We start from the raw sequence: 24,265 nt of genomic DNA, 5'->3' as shown, positions 1-24,265 counted from the left end.
CAATGAGAAGAGAGCATGCCCTGAGTGGTGGGGGTCCCTGATGATGGATGCTACTTTCCCACGACATCGTTTCATGTAGATGTGCTCAATGGTACAACTCTGAATGTTGCACAGAAGCTTGAAGACAAGGGCTTTTAGAAACAGCTTCTTCCCCTCTGTCATCAGATTTCTGAATGCACAATGAACCTATGAACACTACCTCACCATCGCTGCTCTCATCTGCACAACTGATTTTTTAAAATATATTTCTTATTCTTATTTATAGTATATTTTATGTAGTGCACTGTACTGCTGCCACAAAACAATACATATGACAATGATAATAAACCTGATTCTGATGTGACGGGGCAAGTCTCGGAAAATGTGGGGTTAGTGTAACATGGGTGGTTTGATGATCAGTGCAGAGTTGATGAGCCTGTTTCGTACTGTAACCCTATGAGAACCGAATATTAACTTTCTCTCTTCCTTCTTCCACAGACGCTGCTCGGCCTGCGAGATGCAAGAAATTCATTGGTCAGGGCATTGAGTACAAGTTTTTGGGCATCACATCACAGTTGTAGAAGACACCTGTCTATTTTGTACACTTCTGCTTGCTCGGGTAAAGGAAGAATGGAAACAGTTCACAAAGAATGTTACCAGGACTGGAAGGCTTGTGCTACAAGGATTGGTGGGGACAATTTTCCTTGAGCGTAAGAGTCTAAAGATTGACTTTACAGAGGTTCATATACTAATGAGGAGCAGAATTAAGGTGAATTGTCATAATGCTTTTCCCCAGAGTATGGGAGTCTAAAATTAAAGGGCATTGGGTGGGAGGGGAAGTTAGGTCCTCTCCACAACTTGAGGCACATCAGGCAGCAAACTTGCCGTTTCTTTAGTATTTGTCTGTGTTTTTTATGAGGCCAAGTTACTAGCTTGATGCTCAACCCAGCACGGATGGAATGCATGCGAGGAGCTGGCTGGATTTGAACCCAGGACCACTTGCCTCAAAGTCTGGTGCAAATGCCACTACACCACCGGCAAGGATTAGGGCAAGAGGGGAAAGATTTACAAAAAGAATCTGAGGGGATAATGGAATGAGCTGCCAGAGGAAGTGATAGAGGAGGATACGATTGTGATGTTTAGAAGACATTGGACTGATACATGGGTAGGAAAGGTTAAGAGGGATATGGTCCAAACATGAGGAAATAGGACTAGTTCAAGTAGACAACTTGGACAGCAAGGACATGTTGGGCCGAATGGCCTGTTTCCCAGCTGTATCAATCTCTTCTGATTCAGATTCATTTATTGTCATATGCATCACTATTCAATGAAATTCCTTGCTCATATGAAGCTCAGAGTCCGAACCGCATCCCTGGAATAGTAAATGCAGTCTAACACACACAAAATGCTGGTGGAACTCAGCAGCAAGTCAGGCAGCATCTGTGGAAATGAATACACAGTTGACATTTCAGGCCGAGTTCTTTGTCATGATGAAGGGTCTTGGTCCAAATGTCCACCGTTTATTCCCCTCCAGAGATGCTGCCTTACCAGTTGAGTCCCGCCAGCATTGTGTTTGCATCTGCAGAACCTCTTATGTTAACGCACGCACCAACGCATATGAGCATAAGACATAGGAGCAGAATTAGGCCATTTGGCCCATCGAGTCTGCTCCACTATTTCATCATAGCTGATCCAATGTTCCTCTAAGCTCCAATATCCTTCCTTCTCCCCAAGATCCCTTCATGCCCTGACCAATCAGTAGAAAGGTGTTTGTAAATGCTGCCTGGAAACCTCCCCTGGATGGACTCTTGACCACACTTTCCACTGCCTTAGGGAAAGTAGGTAGCCAAAACTATTACAACCAACCCCACCAACCTCAACTGGTCTCTCTTCTCCTCATTCCCTTCAGGGAGAAGGTACAAAAGGCTGACATTACTACCACCAGGTTCAAGTTTACTGTTGTAAGACTCTTAAACTGACCTCTTGTACAATAAAGATGAACTCTCCCTCTCTCCAATCGACCTTATCCCTGGCCTGCTTTTGTTCTTCCTTGACACTCTAATGTAGGGAAACCCCCTTATCGAGGACATCTTCAAAATGCCTCCAAAAGGTGGCGTCCGTCATTAAGGACACCCACTATCCCTCTTCTCATTGTTACCATCAGGGAGGAGGTACAGGAACCTGAAGACACACACTCATGAAGTTTTAGGAACAGCTCCCACCCCTCCACAATCAGATTTCTAAACAGTGAACAGATCCTTGAACGCCGCCCCGCCACTTTTGCTCTCTTTTAGCACTATTTTATTTATTTATATGTACTTATCTGTGTGTTCCCTGGATTCCCAGCGTCTTGTATTTTCTATTCTAGTTTATTGTGTTTTTTTTAAATGTTTTTGGACCGTTGCGCAAAAGGACAAATTTCTCTACGCCAGTGACATTAAACCTGAATATAACCGAAAGCTTTTCACCCTGTCTCAGGGCCTGTGGTAAATAAGCAATCAGCGGACAACCGGCCGGAGGAACCCAGCGCGGCTTACGGTTCTGCGGATGGTCTGTGGCTTGAGGGGACCCAACCCGGCTGAGTCAGCTTCCTGTTCTATGGGCACACGGGTGTTAAAAGGAAACTAACTCGTGGTTGCGATGGACACGTTGGGTGTGGTTTGGATTACCTGAAGGGGAGTGGCCGGACCGGGCAGGGTTGCGGGGAGACGTGTCAGTGGGTCGCGCTGCACTCGGCCGGTCGGCAGCCGGTCTCAAGGACTGTGAGGAATGGCACTGTCCCAGCTGCAGTGCCTGGACCAGAGCAACGTCAACTTTCGCTCGAATGAGTCGAAGCCGGAGTTTTTCTACAGCGAGGGGCAGAGGCTGGCCCTGGAGGCGCTGGTGGCGGGAGGGATCCACGCCTTCAATGATATGGTGGCCCAGGAGAAACTGCGGGAGTTCCTCTCCGAGCTGGACATCCAGCAGATCCTGAGGTCGGTTAGGGATTTCCTGGACGAGGAAGGGCTCGGCGGCTGGCGGAATGAAGCCGGCGAAGAGCCGGGTCGGGAAGCGAAGCGCACGCCTCTCTCGCTCCACTATTGGCCCGACTCCTCGGACGTGTCCCGGCCCAGCTTGGACCTGGGCTGGCCGGACTGCTCTGGCTACCGCGGGGTGACCCGCGCGAACGTGTACACGCAGCCCCCCATGGAGGGCTCCGTCCACATCAAGGAGATGTTCCGCCGAATGATCAGCCAAGCGCAGAAGGTGAGAGGGACTTTGCGTAGCACCTGTCGGGACAAACACAAGGTAGAACCCCCGCCAGTAGGATCCTGACGACTGATTCTTTGAAGTTCCGGGGATGGGTGGGAAAGTAAACTTGCCCCTCTGAATAGAGCCCTTTCCATTCCTCTTCAGGAGTTGAGATGGGGCTCGTGGTTCAATATTGGATGTTACACACAGCATCTCTGATTCCGCTGAGCTGCCTGGTACTGCGAGGTTAAGGCAGGCGAATGAGATTTAAAACAGAAAATCATCTGCCATTTAATGGTGGAGAAGACTTAACGGGGCCAGCGGCCCAATCCTACTCCTGTACCTTACGGCTGATATTCAGTCGGCACCAAGCTCCCTCAGTTTGTACGGGTGTCAGCTTAGATTGGGGTCTTGGAGTGGGACGTGGGGCATGTCACCCACTGGAAATTAAGTTGGTTCAAATAACTTCGCAAATAAAACAGGAAAAGAAAATTCTAAAACATTTTCATTGTTTAGACACCAATATAAGCATTTTAGTAGGATGCCTCAAGGAACATTGGAAGAGAAAAGACAAAGGGATATGGGTTTAGAGAACACCTACACCAAAGTGTTATTTAGCAGACATAAGTTATTTAGTACCTAGTTTCCTTATCATCCATGCTAAGAATCTTAATTGTGTAACTAGTGCTGTATTAGAAACATAGAAAACCTACAGCACAACACAGGCCCTTCGGCCCAAAAAGTTGTGCCGAACATGTCCCTACATTAGAAATTACTAGGCTTACCCATAGCCCTCTATTTTTCTAAGCTCCTTGTACCTATCCAAAAGTCTCTTAAAAGACCCTATCGTATCCGCCTCCACTACCGTTGCGGCAGCCCATTCCACGCACTCTGAATTAAAAAAAACTTACCCTTGACATCTCTTTAATTTAATCGTAAGTCAAGTCTAAATTAATGTACTGCATTCATAGAACAAAGTTTAATTGTTCCTGCTGTGGGAGATTCTGACACCTGGATGGAGTAACATCAGTAAACATTTCCTCTCAGTTTGTAAAGTTAGTCATCTTGTCTCTGTTGAATCTGCCTCGTGAAAGCACAATGAGCGGTTAGGGAATGAATCAGAGTCAGGTTTATTATCACTGGCATATGTCATGAAACTTGTCTTTACAGCAGCACTGCAGTGCAATGCAGGATCATAATGTGACTTGCAGTAAGTTTATATTAAATGGCTAAATTAAATAAGTAGTGCAAAATTAAAAATTAAAAGAAGCAGTGTTCCTGGGTTCAATGTCCATTCAGAAATCTGAAGGCAGAGGGGAAGAAGCTGTTCCTGAATCGTTGAGTGTGTGCATACAGTACTGTGCAAAAACCTTAGACTCGTAAAAAAAATCCGTAAAGTGAGGATGCTTTCGAAAATAATGTGAAGTTTCTAAATATAAACAAATTTACTGTAAGTAACAGTAAACAGCAAAAAAAAAACACTAAATCATGTCAATATTGTACTGTTGAAGCAAAATGACAAATTTCTTGACGTATGCCAGTGATGTTAAACCCAATTCTAAAGCTGGGGAGGCTTGTGCCCATGATGGAGCTGGGTGAATCTACAGCCCTCTGTGGTTTCTTTTCTGATCCTGTGCTTCCATACCAGGTGATGATGTTGCCAGTCTTGAGTTCTGTCCATGGCTCATCTGTAGAAATTTGCGAGTGTCTTTGGTGACAAACCAAATTTCTTCAAACCCACCAAAGCCACTGGCATCTCTTTTTCTTGATTGCATCAAAATGTTAGACGCAGTCGGATCTGGGCTGAGCCGTTGACTTACACAAAGTTGAAGTTGCTCATCGTTTCACTGTTGACCCCTCTGAGGATTGGGTGGTTGTCAAAGTTAAGTCAATAGATAAGATTCACTTCAATGGTTGCCTGGGAAGCACAGTGGCTGGACAGAGATGGAGAGGGTCAGTAGCTTGGCATCATCGTGTCAGAGGATCCGGCCTGAATCCAGCATGTGAGTGCCATCGCAAAGAAACCACAGCAGTGCCTCGACTTTGAAGTTTGTTGAGATCCTGCTCGTCACTTAGAACAAACTTTTACGGATGCACAGTGGAAAGTGTCCTAACTGTTTGCATTACATCCTATTATGGAAACACCAATGCCCAGGACTGGAAAAGGCTACAGAAAGTAGAGGGCACAGCCCAGTCTATCACAGGCAAAGATGATAAGATAGTGGGAACCGAATTAGGCCATTTGGCCCATTGAGTGTGTTCTGCCATTTCATCACAGCTGATCTATTTTACGCCCTCTGTCCCAATCTTCTGCCTTCATGCCCTGACCAGTCAAGAACCTGTCAACCACCTGTTTTAAATATACATAAAGACTTGGCCTCCACAGCTGCCTGTGGCAATGAATTGTACAGATTCACCACCCTCTGGCTAAAGAAATGCCTCCTCATCTCCTTTCTAAAAGGATACCCCTCTATTCTGAGGCTCTGTCCTCTGATCTTAGACTCCCCCACCACTGGAAACATGCCCTCCCCATCACTGAGCACATCTACATGGAGCCTGTCACAAGAAAGCACCATCGATCAACAAACACCATCTACCATCCAGGCCATGGTCTCTTCTCACTGCTACCATCAGGCTGGAGATACAGGTACAGTACATTAAGCCTCACTCCACCATGTTTAGAAACAGTTATTATCCACAACCATCAGGCTCCTGAACCGGAGTGGATAACATCTCTCCCCTCAACTCTGAACTGATTCTGCATCCTACCGACTCTCTGTCAAGGACACTTTACAACTCATGTTCTCTGTATTATTTTATTTGCACAATTTATCTTCTTTTGCACATTGGTTACGTGTCAGTTCTTCTATGTATAGTTTTTTTTGTAAATTCTATTGCATTTCTTTATTGTCCTTGTAAATCCCTGCAAGAAAATGAATTTCAAGGCAGTATATGGTGACATATACGTACTTGAGTAATAGATTTTACTTTGAACTTTAAACTTTGAACCAGAGAGGGTGAGGACTAAAGAGGTAGAGACAAACAAACCCCGGACTGAGTCTTGTTCCCAGTGTATGCTCAATGCTGTTGATGAGAAGTATTGAAATAGGCTTTGCTTCAAGTGACTCTGTGGCATTTCAGAATCAGATTTAATATCACTAACATCTAATGTGTTGTGAAACTTGTTTTGTGACAGTGCAATGCATTTTTAAAAACATTACAGTGAGAAATATAATAAGCAGTGCAAAAAGTGAACAAAAAAGCACACAGTAGTGTAGTGGTTAGCACAATGCTTTACAGTGCAGGTGATCAGGGTTCAATTCCTGTTGCTGCCTATAAGGAGTTTATACATTCTCCCTGTGACTGCATGGGTTTTCTCTGGGTGCTCCAGTTTCCTCCCACAGTCCAAAAACCTGCCGGTTGGTAAGTTGATTAGTCATTGTAAATTGTCCCATGATTAGGCTGGGATTAAATCTGGGAATTGCTGTGCGGCACAGCTCAAAGGGCTAGAAGGGCCTATTCCACGCGGTATCTCAATAAATAAATTCATTAAATTAAAAATGGAGAGGTAGTGTTCATGGGTTGGTTTATTGTCCTTTCAGAAACCTGATGGTGGAGGGGAAGGAGCTTTTCTTAAATGTTGAATCTTAAATCTTCCATTATTCCTGAGTCAAATAAAGATAAGAAACTGACTTCTGTTGCACCTTTTCTTACCACAGCAACGTGTTTACTTTCTGGAAATTGATTCTAGACACTTCAATAGACTGAACTTTAGAGGCAAAGATCCAATTTACCCCAATGACTGAACCGTCTCTGCTAACCAGGAATGAATTTCTACATACTGATTCTCTAGGAACTTTAAAGCTAGGCAGGCTACTGGGTTCAATCTACAGCGTAGAAGGCATGTTATGTCTCAAAGCACTTTAGAGTCAAAGAGGCAAGTGCCAATGAATAGGAAATATAATTGTTATCTCCAACAAATAATAATGTTTAAGATGTACAAAAGCTGGATGAACTCTGCAGGTCGGGCAGCATCTGTTGAAATGTGCTGTCAACATTTCAGGCTGAAACTTTGACTGCTCATTTCAACGCATGCTGCCTGACCTGCTGAGTTCATCCAACTTTTGTACATGTTGATTTTACCACAGCACCTGCCGTGTACTTTGTGTTTACTATAATGTTTAAAAATGCTGACTGAGTACACAACCATGTTCAGGAACAGTTATTACCCTTCGAGCCAGTGAGGAGCCTTCACTCACCTCATCACAGTATTGATTCCAAAACCTACAGACTCACCTTCAAGGATGCTTTAACTCTATTATTTATTTACTTTTATTTGTATTAACATAATTTGTCTTTTCCACATTAGTTGTTTGCCATTCTTAGTTTGTGTGTAGTTTTTCACTGACTCTATTGTATTTATTTGTTCTACTGTGAATGCCTGCAAGAAAATACATTTCAGGGCAGTATATGATGACACATGTACTTTGATAATAAATTTACGTTGAGCTTTTGAACATTGGAAAGGCCTATTCCTGTGCTGTACTGTTCTACGTTCTAAATATTGGCCAGAATCTGAGGATACTTAGTACTTACTGTCCATTATGCTGTTGGCATTTAGGGCAGCAATGACGGTGCCTCCATCTCTGACGGTGCTCACAGCTTCCTTCATCACGTCGGTGGCTTCCTCTCGGTTTTCACTACTATCAGTCATGCAAGTCCCGGGTGGAGACTCTGGAATACTGTCAAAATCGTGTAGAAGGATTCTTCATTGCTGTTTCCGTAACAATTTTGCTTTACCAGTCAGGGTTGTTAACCCCAAGCTGAACCCCTAAACCTGGAGGACTGGTGCTCCATGCCTAGTCTGGCCTCTACCCTTTGACCTGTTTGACATAGGTGGCCCTACCAAGAACTGAAACATAAAGTCCTGACTTCAGTCAACATAGCTCTCCTGTTCATTGAGGCACGCAATGATCCAAACCACGACGTTTGTAGTCTGCTTGGAGGAGAATCTGGGGATATTAATTGAAATATTGTCATAGGATCTTTCATTTGAGAGAACGTGCGGAGTCCTGGTTAACATCTTGTTTGAAGAAAAAGACAATACAGAGCTCCCTTAATGCTGCTCTATAAGCCTGTACCCACACTTAAAATGTTATAAGCATTTTGGCTACAAAAGTTTAATAGAAATACTTAAAAAGATATAAAAAAGATAACTTGAGTAATGAATTATGTATTTAAATGAAATACAGAACAAATTAGAACACTACAAATATTACTACAGTATTGTAAAATTGTAGTTCCTAATATTTATTGACGGAGGAATTCATCCAGTGTATGCTGCCATGTTCTTTTGACTGTAAATGAACAACATCAGTGCAGGCATCTAGTGCAGATATTGAACTACCTTTATTTAATGCTATTAATGATTGCATCCTCCAAATCTTCATTCAAGATGTTTGTTGATGCTTCTCAAATTCTTCATAGTACCTAACTTGTTGAAGTAGCAAAATTGTTTCATTTTCACTCCCGCCAGTTTCTGGCATTAGTAAGCCTGAATGCTTGAAACTGCAGTGAATGAAATATTTCTGAATTGTCTTACAGAGTGGGTAACTTCACTCACCTCAACACTGAACTGATTCTACAACCCCTAGATTCACTGTCAAGGACTCTCTAACTCATGTTCTCAGTATTATTTATCTATTATTGTTTTGTTTTCCTTTTTGCACAAATTGCTGTCTTTGCACATTGGTTGTTTGTCCATCTTTGTGTTTAGTTTTTTATTAATTCTATTGAGTTTCTTTGTATTTACTGTGAATGCCCATTTAAAAAAAGAACCTCAAGGCAGTATATGATGACATATATGTATTATGATAATAAATTTACTTTGATCTTGGGGGAAAAAACAACATTCAATAATTATAATACATTTGAGTTTAAAGTACATATGGAATACAATGTGCATAAATAGCAGCAGGTATTTATAATGTAATTAGCAGTATAAAAGTGCTTTAAAGTGTCGCTGTGATGGTGGTAATAGATAGAATGGGAGGTGGGAGTGATTAACTAGAATGGTTGATCAAATGAACTGCCTAAGAAACCTTTTGAGATGATGTGAAATATCACACTGAAATACTATAATATTGATATCACAAGCTTGGTTCAGTGGTTCAATTTAATGTCAGAGAATGTATACAGTATACAACCTGAAATCCTTGCCCTGCGCAGACATCCACAAAACAGAGAGAAAATAAATTCTGAGGAATGAATGACTGAAAAATGTTAGAACCCCAAAGCCCCCCTCTCCCCCCACACCCACCCACCACGCAATAGCAAACCCCTAGAGACCATGATCTAGAGTCCATTTAAAAAGTACTGTCCAACCAAACATTTCAACAGGCCCTCTGTCACCAATGGCGGAGAAAGAGATGTTGCACCTATCATAGTGAGAGGGAGACCCGCAGCTCGCTGTTCTGATGTTACGTTCTGTAGAGTCACGGATTCGAGTTCCCCCCCAACTCGAGCCAGCAGACTCTCTCACCATTGAGAGAGAGAGGGAGACGTTGCTCGAGTAGAGAGGCCTTTGACAACTGCGCCCACTGCTTCGATGTTCCAATTTCCTGCAATGCTTCAGTCAGCAACATTGGCAAGGAATTGGATCATTGACGGCGCTGCTCCTGGAGGTACTGAAATACCTGGGGCTCGGTGAATTCTGAGAGCAAGACCTCGCTGCCCGTGGCATAACAGTAATGTAAAATATTTTCATTGAAATTACTTTTGCCATATGCTATCTATTCGTATAATGCAAGTGTTTATTTGTAAAACCTAAAATTCCAACACTATAAGGATGAAATTCAAACTAAATTCAACTTGGTATAAGAAAATGACTACATGTATAGATAACATTTTCAGTAGCATGTTACATATTGAAACTGCACAACTTGCAACACCTTGGCTGAGGGTTTTTAACTAATCTCCATTTTGATGTAATTAAGACAGTGAGACATAGAAGAATAAGGCCACTTGTCCATGATTCTGGGCCAATCAAATTTGTATTATTCCATCATGATTGATTTATTACCCCTCTCAGCCCCATTCACCAGCCTTCTCCCTGTAACCTTTGACACCCTTACTAATCAATAACCTATTGACCTCTGCCATTTTTTAAAAAAATATCAAATGACTCGGAGGATTCACCCTCCTCTGGCTAAAGAAACTCTCATCTCTGTTCTAAAGGTATGCCCTTTTGAGGCTTTGCCTTCTGGTTCTAGACTACCACCCCCCTGCCCCAAAGGATGCATATGCTCCATACCTACTCTATCCAGGCCTTTTAGTATTCAATAGGTTTCAATGAGAACCCCCCTCCCCCCCCACCATTCTTATAAACTCCAGTGAATACGTACATTAACTCTTTCATTCCAAGGATAATTCTGGTGTATCTCTTCTGGACTTCTCTATCTACATTACATATTGAAATAGGTCAGTAACTGTGTAGTGGGTTCTCCTCAACATCCTGACTCAATGAATCAGCTCCTGGATCTGAGCTGCAGAGTTCACCAGGAAAAAAATGTAGAGAAAGTACACACCTCCCTTCCAGCGATGGCCCTATAAGCTCGACATTTAACACTAGCGTTCCTATGATGCAGATCGGAAGGCTACAGAACCTGGGTCTCTGAGCCTCCCTCTGCAACTGGATCCACGACTTTCTAACCGGAAGACTGCAATCCATGCAGATTGGAAATAACACCTCCGACTCGCTGACAATAAACACTGGCACAACCACAGGGATGTGTGCTTGGCCCACTGCTCTAATCTCTCTATACTCATGATTGTGTGGCGAGGCACAGCTCAAACAGCATCTATAAATTTGCTGACGATACAGCCGTTGTTGGCAGAATCTCAGTTGGTGTTGAAAGGGCGAACAGGAACGAGATATACCAGTTAGTTGAGTGGTTTCACAGTGACAACCTTGCATTCAGTGTCGGCAAGACCAAAGAGCTGATTGCGGATTCAGAAAGGGTAAGATAAAGGAATAGAAACCCAACCTCATAGGGGGATCAAAAGTGGAGAGAGTGAGCAGTTTCAAGTTCCTGGGTGTCAGTGTCCCTGAGGACTTAACCTGGACGCAACGTACTGATGCAGCTATAAAGAAGCCAAGACAGAGACTATATGCTCATTCAGAGTTTGAGGAGATTCTACAAATATAGCAAGGAAAGCATTCTGACTTGCTGCATCACCGCTGGTACGAGCGGGCTTCCGCACAAGATCGATGTAAGTTGCTGAAACGTAAAACTAGTCTGCTCAATCATGGGTACTAGCCTCCGTAATATCCAAGACATCTTCAAGGATTGGTGCGTCAGGAAGGCAACATCCATCATTAAAGACCCCACCTCCAAGGATTTGCCCTCTTCTCATTGTTACCGTTGCGAAGGAGGTACAGAAGCCTGAAGGCACACACTCAGCAATTCAGGAACAGCCTCTGCCATCCAGTTTCTAAATAAACATTGAGCCCATGAACACCACCTCACTACTTTTTAAAATTTCTGTGTTTTTTTTTGTATTACTTATTTTAACATAACAATTTAATAGACATATGAGGGGTGATTGGTAAGTTCGTGGCTGGTGGTAGAAGGAGTCAATTTTAGAAAACCTAGCACATTTACATATACATGCAGTTCGACTCTTTGAATGAATATGCAGAAAGTTTGAAGTTAATAACTCATCTTCTACCTCGGCCACGAACCTGTCAATCACCCCTGCTGTGGACACTTTCTGGAGGTCCGAGATCCGTACGCTCCACGACTGCTGGACTAAGTGTGTAAATGTAGGAGGGGACTGTGTTGGAAAAATAAATGCGCTAGGTGTTCTAAAATTGACTCCGTCTACCTTAGGCCACAAACTTATCAATCAGCCTGTGTGTGTGTGTGTGTGTGTATGTGTAATTAATGTGATTTAGTTTTTTCCCACTATATTTATTTATCATGTCTTTTGTTCATGTATTTTGTTGTACCGCTGCCTAAAGTTAACAAATTTCACAACATATGCCGGTGATAGTAAACCTGATTCTGATTCATTGTTAGTACTCTTTCCGTTGGTAAATTAGAATTGGTAAATTTGTTTATTAAGGTACTGAGGTACAGTTGGAAAAACTTAGTTTGGCATTCCATCCATAAATCATTTCATTACCACAGAATGTTGAAATAGTACAAGGGGAAACAATAACAATGCAGAATAAAATGTTATTCAGAAAGTGCTGTGTTGGTAGACAGTAAGGTAGAGGTAGATTACAAGGTTGAGGGTCTATCTTATCAATAGTCATTCGAGAACATTGAGCTGAAAAGTCTAGCTGACGTTCAGGTATATCATTGAAGGAGTTCAGCTGTGTGGGAAATGCTATTACTAGCATTTACTAGATGTGAAACTGCCTTCAATGAGAAGGTAAGGGATTCGATGGGACTGGGGGAAGAGCAGAAGAGTACCTTTCTACAATAAAACCAGAATATGCTGTGATTCATAAACAAGACATTCTGGAAATCTGGAGAAACACACACAAAATGGTAGAGGAACTCAGCAGATCAGGCAGCATTTAAGAAAGGAATAGAGAGATTTTGGGTCAAGAGCCTTCCTCACGATCCGCTGTGAATGTTAGTGGTTCGGGAAACCTGGTAAAGGCCACATGAGCTCACGTTCTTCTCCGTAGATGTTCCCTTTGTAAGGTGAGAAGTGGAAGGGTTCACTGATAATTACAGTGTTCAGTCTATTTTCAACGTCACGCTGCGTGTGTGAGTCGGTGTGTAGGTGGGAGGGAGGGGAAGGCTGTTGTCTTGCTGCTGCTGTCGTTGCGTGTATTGTTCTGCTGAACATGGTGGACATGCTGCGTTAGTGCCAGAACGTGTGGCGATGCTTACAGGTTGCCCTGAGCACATCCTTGGGCTGTGTTGGTCGTTAAGACAAATGTAGCACAAGAAGAGGCCATGGACTGACGTGTCGGAATGGGAATCAGAATTAAAAGAGTTGGCCACTGTGAAGTTCTGCTTCAGGCAGATGCAGCTGAGGTGGTCCCCCAAGTTTACAATGGGTCTCACTAATGTCCTTCACACTGTTTAACTTCAGCACATCCTCCTATTGTCTCTGTAATGAACCTGTGAATCATACTTCTGGCCTCATCAACCACTGAGTAAATAACTTTCTCCTTAATTCCTCCGTTACTTGCAGTTTTAGTTTCTATTTTCTATGTGGAAATATTTTCTCTAAGCCAACCCCATCTGAAAGGAATTTCATTTATTACTAGCCGTGAAATGAGTTTCAGCCTCAAGCAGTAGTAGTCTCACTGGTCTACAGATTCTTAAAGGTTAGTTTTATTTGTCACATAAACATCGAAATATACAGTGAAATGTGTCATTTGTGTCACTGAGCAACATGATTTGAGCCCGTGCTGCTGGCAGCCGTCATGTCTCTGCTTCTGGTGCCAATATAGCATTTTCACAGCTTACTAACCATAAACACAAGAGATCCTGCAGATGCTGGAAATCCAGATAACACACACCTAATGCTGGAGGAACTCAGCAAGTCGAGCAGCATCTTTGGAAAGGGGAAAAGAAAGAGTCCGGGCTAATGAAGGGTCTTGGCCTCAAATGTCAACTCTTCATTCACTTCCGTAGATGCTGCCCGACCTGCTGACCCTAACCCTAATGCTGAATTCCTTGAACAGTTTGTTAATAACTGTAACTTTGGAACATAGAAGGAAACTAGGGCACCCAGAGGAAACCCACACGGTCATGGGGAGAACGTACCATCTTACAGGCAATGGGGGGAATTGAACCATGATCTTATAGCTGGTGCTGTAAAGTGTTCCAGTAACCGCTGCAATCACTGTCATGTGACCATGACACGTAGTAACAAAATTAGGCTATTCGGCCAATTGAGTCTTCTCCGCCATTCCATCATGGCTGATTTATTATCCCTCTCAACCCCATTCTCCTGCCTTCTCCCCATAACCTTTGCCCTGGCTAATCAAACATCAGAGCAAATGACTATTAACTGCTTTCTTCCTGTTCCTAGGTAATTGCTGTTGTCATGGACCTATTTACAGACATCGATATCTTCAAAGACTTGCTGGATGCCAGCTTCAAGAGGAAAGTTCCTGTCTACATCATTCATGATGAGACTAACATCAAATATTTCCTGAAGATGTGCCAGAATGCGGGAATGCATATGGGAATGCTGAAAGTAAGTGGAAGTGAGGAAATGAGTAGACAGCCAGGCTGATCAGCCATGGTGTCATGTGTGATTCACAGTTGAAAGACAAGGTCCATCAGATGGTCACTTTTTTTTTAAAGATGAAATGCCTTTGCACTGGGAGGAGAGAGAGAGAAAAAATCATCCTCCTCCTGGATTTTGCACTAGAATGCTCAAAGATCCTTTATCTGTTTGTGTAGAAGTTAATGTATTTCAGTGTGTGGCTTCATCTGAATTAGTATGGACATGTATCCAAAGTCCTTTCCCATTTCCATGGCTGGCATCAATTTTCTTAAGGATTCAGAAAGGAACTGTCCATCATGTAGGATGATAAAATGTAGGAGCAGAATTAGGCCATTCAGTCCATCAAGTCTGCTCCATCATTCCATCATGGCTGATTTGTTATCCCTCTCAACCCCATTCTCATGCCTCTCCATGTAACCTTTGACACCCTTGCTAATCGAGATTGTCTGCTTTAAATACACAGCATGATAGCGTAGCAGTTAGCATAATGCAACTACTGTACAGCGCCAGCGACCCAGGTTCAATTCTTGTTGCTGTTTGTAGGGAGTTATATATTCTCCCTGTGACCACGTCCAAAGAATAACTGGTTAGTAGGTTAATTGGTCACATTGGTGTAAATTGGGCAGTGTGGGCTGGAAGGGCCTGTTATCACGCTGCAATGATTTGGCCTCCCTGGTCGTTTGGCAGTAAATTCCACAGATTGACCACCCTTTGGTTAAAGAATATATAAAGAGCAACACATCTGTACAGGGAAAGTAACATGAGTGATTACAGGTTTGAACATATGAATTAGGAGTGGGAGTGGACCATTCACACCTAGTACTGTATATCATACACTCGGTGGTCACTTTATTAGGTAGAGCTTATTTATGCAAATATCTAATCAACCAACCATGTGGCAGCAGCTCAGTTTATAAAAGCAATGCAGACATGGTCAAGAGGTTCAGTTGTTCAGACCAAACATTAGAAAGGGGAGGAAATGTGATCTAAGAGGCTTTGACCCTGGTGCCAGATGGGGTGGTTTGAGGATCTCAGAAACTGCTGATCTTCTGGGATTTTCATGCACAGCAGTCTCTAGAGTTTACAGAGAGCAGTGTGAAAAGCATAAAGCATCCAGTGAGTGGCGGTTCTGTGAGTGAAAATGCTTTGTTAATGAGAGAGGTCAGAGGACAATGGCCAGATGGGGTCAAGCTGACAAGAAGGCGACAGTACCTCCAATTGTAACAGTGATGTGCAGAATAGCATTTCTGAATGCACAACACATGGAACACAAGGTGCCTGTTAAGGAGGCCAATTAATGCATTTGTTCTTTGAGATATTCCATCTATGCCAAGTATCACTCTAATAATCATTGCTGATAACACAATGATATTGCAAAAAGTGTTACATACTATAATAATAAAACACCCTTGAATTTTAAAAAAAGCCTTTTGTTACACCAGCTTCAGTGCTACGGGAAATCCGCATCTCGACTATGAACTCATCCTTGTTAGTGAATTATTATCCAGATTATTTCTTTTAACAAGCCGAATAGTATTATCACTTTACAATCACCTTTGAACTCTAAGCTCTGAGCATCTGGTACTGGCTAACAGGCTTCCATTTTAATTCACATTTATGCCAGAATCTTTTTTTTAGGCTGCCCTCTCTTGGATCCGGAAGTGGACTGATATTTCAGTTTGAGCTGTATAAATTATAACAAGTCAAAGCAATGTAATCTAATTCATGGGAGAGGAAAGAATCACCCATATATTTATCTGATTTTTTTTTACCTCTGCATTAAATTGTATAAATTCCAATGAACATTTCCTGTCCCAGTAGTAAAGAAAAGCACCCTGCCTCAAGCTTTTGGTCATCTGCTCAAATATTTCTTCAACTTGCTGTCAAATGTTCTTTTGTTCTTATGAAACACCTGACCCACCTAAAGATTAGCTTTATTTGTCACATGTATATTGAAATAATACACTGACAAGGTATCACTTGTGTCAAAGCAGATCCGTGAAGACTGAGCTGGGCAGCCCCTCAAATGTTGCCACATTTCTGACACCAACATAGCAAGTCCACAATTTACTAATCCTAACAGTACATCCTTGGAATGTGGGCGGAAACCACAGCACGCAGAGAAAACCCACACAGTCACAGGGAAAATGCACGGACTCCTTTCAGACAGTGGCAGGAATCGAACCCCAATCTTACAGCTGGCTACTGTAGAATGTTGCTACTCTACCGCACCACCCCGTTTAAGACTCAACTGTTTTACCATTCACAGGCAAAAGGTGAACTTTGCATGAAAGGCCAACCCTTACTGCCTTTAAGAAGGTGTTGTGGTGCCGCCTCCTTGAACTTCTGGTAGAGCTTTTCCCACAGTGTTATTGGAGAGGGAGCTCTAGGATTTGGACAGTTGAGACTGATGAAACAGTTTTCCATATCAGAATGCAGAGTCACTTGAAGGATATCTGTTGAGGGTTCTGTTCCCATGTGCCTTGTGTTTATTAGAGAATAATGGTCAAACATGACAAAATGTCCTATATCTCGCCACGTCTTTGGAGACCGTGATTTCCTTATTTACACAGGCACCACTTTGTCATCAGTTCCCTCCAAATTCTAACATTGTCCTTCACTGATGGAAATCTACAAAACTCATGTATTTGGGATGTGAGAAATCCAGGTAGCCACAAAAAGTACTTGCAAATGCTACACAGGCAGTAGCTGAGTTTGTGCCTAAACCCAGGTTTAGACCTGTACCACTGTCTTTGACTTGGTGAGCCATAAGACAGAGGAGCAGAATTAAGCCGTTCATCCCATCAGTGCTCCACCACAGGACTGATTGATTTTCCCTCTCAGCCCTATTCTTTTGCCTTCTCCTTGTAATCTTGGACACTCTTCCTATTGAAAACATATCAAACTTTTAAGTATAAACAAAAGAAAATCTGCAGATGCTGGAAATCCAAAGAAACACACACAAAATGCTGGAGGAACTCAGCAGGTCAGGCAGCATCTGTGGAAATGAATGAACAGTTGACATTTCAGGCTGAAATCTTTAAATATAGCTAATGATTTGTCTTCCACAGTGTCTGTGGCAATGAATTCCACCAATTAACCACCCTCTGGCTAAAGAAATTTCTCTTCATTCCTGTTCTAAAGGGATGTCCTTTTATACAAAAGGCTGTGTCCTCTGGTCCTAGATTCTCCCACTATTAGAAGCATCTTCTCCATGTCCGCTCTATCTAGGCCTTTCAACAGGTTTCAATGAGATCCCTCTCATTCTTATAAAACTCCAGTGAGTAAAGGCCTAGAGTCATCAAATGGTCCTCATATGTTAATCCTTTAATTCCCACCCCCACTCACCAGGCGGCATTTTCAAGGAATCCACCATTCTGTGTTTAAAACCAAAACTTGCCCTCACATCTCAATTGAAAATACCCCTCTCACCTTAACTGCCTCTGGTATTAAACATTGCAACCCTGGGGGGAAAAAAAGATGCTGTCTGTCTACTCTACTTCTTCATCATCAGGTGCCATGCCCAGATTGAGATTCGACTGCCATGGCCCACACACTCCTGTTTCGGGTCAAGTGGATCAAATCATTGGTATTCATTTCCAGTTCTCTGGGAGCTCTCTCCATCGTCATTTGTCTTTGCCTTCCTCTTGCTTTCTTCCCTTCAATCTTTCCCATAATTACTGTGCATTCTAACTCCTCTTTCCTAATCACATGTCCAATGAAGTTACATTGCCTTTTTATGATCTAATACATCATTTCTCTTTTTGTGCTTGCTCTGTTCATGACATCTTCGTTAGATATTTGTTTCATCCATGATATTCTTTGCATCCTCCTCAAAAACCACATCTCTGCTGCTTCAATCCATTTCTTCATGTTACTAGATATTGTCCAACATTCTGAGCCATAACATAACTGGATAAATGTAACATTTCAGTACTCTGAGGCGGGTTGTCATGCCTAGTTTAGTGTTGGTCAGTATATTTTTCATTCTCGTAAAAGTGTCTTTTGCCATCCCTATTCTTCTTGTGATGTCCATGTCGCACCTGCCATCTGATGTCACCAGCTTCCTCAGTAGCAAAAGTTCTGTACTTGTTTTATGTCTTCCCTGTTTATTCTCAGCCTGCAGATAGGATTCTCCTTTTTGGATATCACCGTACATTCTGTCTTTTTGCAATTGATAGACAGGCCTATTTTTGCACTTTCTTCAACAGCTATATCAACGAAGTTTTGTAGTTCTTCCTCCATACTTGCAATTAACACAGTGTCATCCGCATATCTGAAATTATTGATGTTTTCACTTCCAACTTTAATTCCCAAGATGTCTCTTATTTTTTTGTAATATTGTTTCACTGTCCACATTAAACAAATCAGGGGAGAAAACACACCCTTGTCTAATGCCTCTCTTGATTTTCGTAAACTGACTCACTTCTCCATCTATTCTTACAGTGGCAGTTTGTTCCCAGTACATATTTATGATTAGGCGGAGGTCTTTCGAATCTAGATCTAGAGTTCCCTGTAATATTTCAAATAACTTATTGTGCTTCACTTTATCAAATGCTTTTGTGTAGTCGATAAAACGAGCTAATCTTTTTGCACTTGAATAGCTCATTCTGATAACCATATAACCATATAACAATCACAGCACGGATAGTATCATTAACATCAGTGTCACATTTCTTGTACCTTTGTCTTTCACAAAACCACATTGTTCTTTACCTATTTCAGCTTGTATCTTACTTTTAGCTCTTGTCATCAAAATTCTTAGAAGTATCTTGGTGATATGACTCATTAAACTTGTGGTCCTATGTAATTCACATTCCATTGCTCCAGGTTTCTTAGGAAGAGTGATAGATACTGATATTTTTCATCTCTTCTGGTATTATTCCAGTCTCATAAGTGTCATTGATTAAATCAGTAAGTTTTTCAATTCCGTAATCTTCAAGGGCAATAATTTGCTCTATTACTAATTCATCAGGATCTGCTGCCTTTCCTTTTTTCATCTTAATTCTTAAACACGATGGGAATACATCGTTAAACACGATGGGAATACAGCGATACTCGAAGCAGGTTCCGTATGTCCAGTCTATTCCGCAATTTAGTTTTCGCAGCTCTCAGCACTTAGCTTCTGCCCTGTGCTGCTCACGTTTTTTTCCGCTGAAAAAACTCAACGTGTTTGTCTTTAAGTTCGGGGTGCTTGGACTCAGGGTACCGGAGCAGTTTTGAGGGCTTCATTGCCTCATTAGACAGCCTCCGGGTCCGAGCTCCAGCCTCCCAACCACCCACCGCCAGATGCCTTGGCCAGGTGCGTATGGTCGTGGGTGGGGTGAGAGGACAAGATCAGGGCCGGAGGTCCCCGTGCCAAGGCCGCGGCGGTCGCAGTCCGGAGAGAGCGACTGACCGAGCGGAGAGTGCGACAGGACACCAGCCCCACTTGTAGGATCTATTGGCCGACAAAAGTTTGTTTCAGTAGATCGCAGCACGGTAGCTGCTCTGATACTTACAGACCCCTGAGCCCGAATGAGGTCGTCTGCGAATATTTTAGCTCCGGATTCCCCACGAGCATTCAGTGTGCTAAACAGGTTTAGAGGCAGTGCTCCAGGCCAGTAGCGACGGCATTTCCAGCCGGCTGCCTGAGGGCAACCAGTGATCCCTGGCGCGAGGGTGTCACTGCGCTTAGGCAACTGATGACCTCGCATATATTCAAGTTCAACAGTGGGTGTGACAGGGAATGAGGAAAGGTGCAGCTGACTCGTATTGTTTCCTTGCGGCCCGGTGGTTGGGGACCACTGAATTACACTGTGTAGTGCGGGGGAGCTACACGCATGCGCACTGGGCAGAAAGAACAGAACAAAAACCCCTCAACTCGGAAACAATCTCTCAACAATATTTGTGTATTTATTTTTAATTTTTTTTGGGGGATCTACTGGGGAAAGTCTCAAAGATCGACTAGTCGATCGCGATTGATGGGTTGGTGACCACTACTTTGGAGAGAGTTAAACTTCATTTCTACATGAATGCTATCATCTTCAACAAATTTTATTTCTAGACTTTGAAACCTATTCCTTACTTCAATTGTAAATTTTTGTCTCAAGTTTTCTTCTTTAATTAATTGCGAGTAGTCAAGGGATTGTTCAGGTTTTTGCTTCTTTCGTTTTTTAAGGTTTACTTTTACAGGTTATGGTCACTATTACAGGCTGCACCTGGATGTGTTTTGCTTTGACTCACTGAGTTTCTAAATCTTTGGTTTATAGTAATAAAGTCAATTTGATTTCTGGTGTTATCACCTGGACTTTTCCAGGTCCACAAGTGTCTTGGATGTTTTTTAAAGTAGGTATTCATAATGACCTGATTATTCACCTTGCACCATTCTACCCATTTCTCACCACTTTCATTTCTTTCCCCTATTTCAAATTGTCCTGTGGTATTTCCATCAGCGCCTTGTCCTACCTTAGCATTTAGATCTCCCATGACAATAACAATATCTTGAGATTTGTGTCCATGCTTTGCTTGTTCAAGCTCTTCATCTATATCCTTATTTGTTCCATCTGTTGTTGGTGCATATACCTGTATAATGTTTATCCTCTGAATCTAACAAGGGAAAAGTGGAGTTACCCCTTCGTCATTCGTTGCTCCCAGGGCCACTCTGACCAGGAACGTTAGCACCTGCAAGGGTTCCTGCTCAGGATACGAGCTAAGGCCAACAGCAGATCCGGCAGGTTCAGTAGCTGAACTTATGATGGAGAAGGCGGATCAGCTAGGACCTCAACTGACAACTGCTATAGTACAGGCGGATGAACGTTTGGAAAGAGAAATGGCGATTTCTCAGTTTGCCCAACTGAAGGCAATACCAAACCGCCGTTGCTAGATACTAGGTTTCCTAGAATCTATTTGCTAAGAAAACCATGGTCAAACTCACAAAATGTATCGCACAACAACAGCGTCAAGAGGATCCTCAAGACAATTCTAAAGATGCTTCACTCCGTAGGGTTGATTCTGGGCAGCAGGGGATCCCCGACCATCATCAAGCTACTGCTCATAAAATTCAAGTAACAAAAGAAAATTATTGCCACTTGGAATGTAAGAACCCTATACCAAGCAGGAAGATTGGACAATGTGATAAATTAAATGGAAAGACTAAAGATTAAATTCATGGGAATTAGCGAATTTCATTGGACAGGTGCTGGAACGTATCAGAATAGAAATAAAACACTCATTTATTCTTGTGGAATGTCCCATACTAATGGAGTAGGAATTCTTATGTATGAAAACATGGCAAAAAGTGTTTTAGGATATTGGGCAATATCAGAAAGAGTGCTACTCTTATCTCTGCCTTACATAATCTTACCTCCATCTGATCTCACCCCAGTCTCTGCCACTCCAGAGAAAACAACACGTATTTGGCCAACCTCATGCCCTCTAATCCAGGCAATATCTCGGTAAATCTCTTCTGCACCCTTTCCAAAGCCTTGGCATCCTTCCTATAATTGGGCAACCAGAACTGTATACTGTACTCCAGCTGTGGCTTCTAGCTGTAGTTCAGTAAAGTTGCAGCCTAACTTCCTGACTTTTGAATTCAATGCCTGAACTAATAAAGGCAAGGATGCCATATCGACTCTCACAAAATGCTGGAGGAGCTGTGCCAGTCATGGAAATGAATAAACATTCGACATTTCGGGCCAAGCCCCTTCTTCATGCTATATGCCTTCTTAATCCCTCGATCAACCTGTGTAGCCACTTTCAGGGAGCCATGAACTCTTCAACACTTAAATTTTATTTTTAAATTTAAAGCCTGTGCCTCGGCCTTTGGGGGTAGAGGCTGTGGGTTCGGATAGTGCCTTCAGAGAAGCCTGGGCGAGTAACTTCAGTGTGTTTTGTAGACAATATAAACTGCAGCCACTATACTGGGGGAAGTTCATGTTCATGTCAAGCGAGTCCTTGATGGTGTGATTGATAATTAATCTGATCTCCCTCTGTCTGGTTTCGACATCAAAACAATTGGAGAAATGGTGTTGAGGTTCTGTAACTGGAGAGAACCAAATCCTTTGTACAAATCCAAGTTATCTTGAAGTACAAGAAATATTAAACAAGTATTTCTACCAGAATGCATAGTTTAGGGTGTTGTCAACTCAAAGAAATGAGGAGATAAAGGCCAAGGGGAGATCTCATAGAGGTTTACAGGATTATGAGAGGCATAGATAGTGGACAGACAGTATCTGTTTCCCAAGGTTGAGATGTCAAATACCAGAAAGCATGAAGTTAAGGTGAGAGGGGGTCATTTCAATTGAGATGTGAAGGGTAAGGTTTTTACTCAAAGTTATGGATGCCTGGCATGGTGGTAGAGCCTTTTAAGAGACGTTTGAATGGGCAAATAAATATAAGGAAGATGGAGGGATATGGACATGGTGTAGGCAGGAGGGATTAGTGTTTGGGTGTTTTTGATTTGCTTTTTTAGCTGGTTCAGCACAACACTGTGGGCCGAATGGTCTGTTCATCTGTACTGTTCTATGAAACAAAGATGTGCATAAGTTGTAGAGTCATAGAACACTACTGAAACAAGCCCTTCAACCCATCTAGTCTATACTAAACTATTATTTTGCCTAGTCCCAGGTAGCAGGGTGGAGATGCACCTCTCCCAAAAGGAGGTGTAAGGTGCTCCTCCACCCCCCCCCCCCCCCGCTAGCCTGCAGGTCACCCTTGGGCAAGATGTAGCACCTGCTTAGCCCCCTGATCAGGGTCACTTGAAGCCATGGGATCAAGTGGTGGATGGTCGTATGAGCAGCCAATCACAAATTCTGGTTATGTGACCACTGATGCCAGGCGGACAATCTCTGAAGAGTATTGATACTGACTGGGGTCACCAGTCTTGTAAAGACACTGCCCAGAAGAAGGCAATGGCAAACCACTTCTGTAAAAGAATTTGCCAAGAACAATCATGGTCATGGAAAGACTGTGATTGCCCATGTCATATGACATGGTACATGATGAGTCCCATTAACCTGCATCTGGACTTTCATGCCTTTCCTTTCCATTTACTGATCCAAATTTCTCTTAAATGTTGGAATTGCACTGGCATCTACCACTTCTGCTGACAGCTTGTTCCACACTCTCACCAGTTAGTGTATAAAATCATGCAAGTTCCAGCTGTGATCATCTAATAATGCTGAGTCTTAGATTATCATCTGGACAAGTCAGGACAAACTACATCTTGCTTAAGATTATTTAGATTTCAAGCAACTAATGAAATGTTCTTTTTTATATGTTAAACAAAATAGATTAGCGATCATCTGTAATGACAGAAAAAATAACCCAAGTAGATAGAGCACAATATATAGTACAGCACATGCACTCAGTGCCCAGATCATTAGCTACACCTGCCCATCTGCTCGTTAATGCAAATGTGTGATCAGCCTATCAAGTGGCAGCAGCTCAATGTACAAGAGCATGCAGACATGGTCCAGAGGTTCAGTTGTTGTTCAGACCAAACATCAGAATGGAGAAGAAATATGACCTAAGTGACTTTGACTATAGAATGATTGTTGGTGCCAGACGGGGTGGTTTGAGTATCTCAGAAGCTGCTGATCTCCTGGGATTTTCATGCAGAACAGTCTCCAGAATTTACAGAGAATGGTGTGAAAAATTTTTTTTTAAAACATCCTGTGGGTGTCAGTTCTGTGGGTGAAAACACCTTGTTAATGGGAAAGATCAAAGGAGAATGGTCAGACTGGTTCAAGCTGACAGGAAAGTGACAGATAATCACACGTTACAAGAGTGGTGTGTAGAAGAACATCGCTGA

At 42.6% G+C, this 24,265-nt stretch overlaps 2 protein-coding genes across 4 annotated transcripts in view; one reads left to right on the top strand and one right to left on the bottom strand.

Annotated features, from left to right (window-relative positions):
• The window catches only part of slc5a10 (solute carrier family 5 member 10), a 197,587-nt gene that overhangs the window by 39,411 nt on the left and 133,911 nt on the right, over positions 1-24,265 (bottom strand). The gene's annotated exons all lie outside the window — the stretch shown is intronic.
• Positions 2,458-24,265, top strand: part of LOC132399102 (protein FAM83G-like) — a 57,508-nt gene continuing 35,700 nt past the window's right edge. Inside the window, exons 1-2 of the mRNA XM_059979066.1 lie at positions 2,458-3,225; positions 14,272-14,439. Of these exons, the coding sequence (XP_059835049.1) occupies positions 2,749-3,225; positions 14,272-14,439 (645 nt within the window). The 5' untranslated portion in view covers positions 2,458-2,748. The remainder of the gene's footprint in view (positions 3,226-14,271; positions 14,440-24,265) is intronic.

The sequence above is a fragment of the Hypanus sabinus genome, chromosome 9 (assembly GCF_030144855.1).
Source record: "Hypanus sabinus isolate sHypSab1 chromosome 9, sHypSab1.hap1, whole genome shotgun sequence".
Taxonomy (NCBI): Eukaryota; Metazoa; Chordata; class Chondrichthyes; order Myliobatiformes; family Dasyatidae; genus Hypanus; species Hypanus sabinus.
Note: the sequence above shows the minus strand (reverse complement) of the source record. Positions and strands in the feature narration are given on the sequence as shown.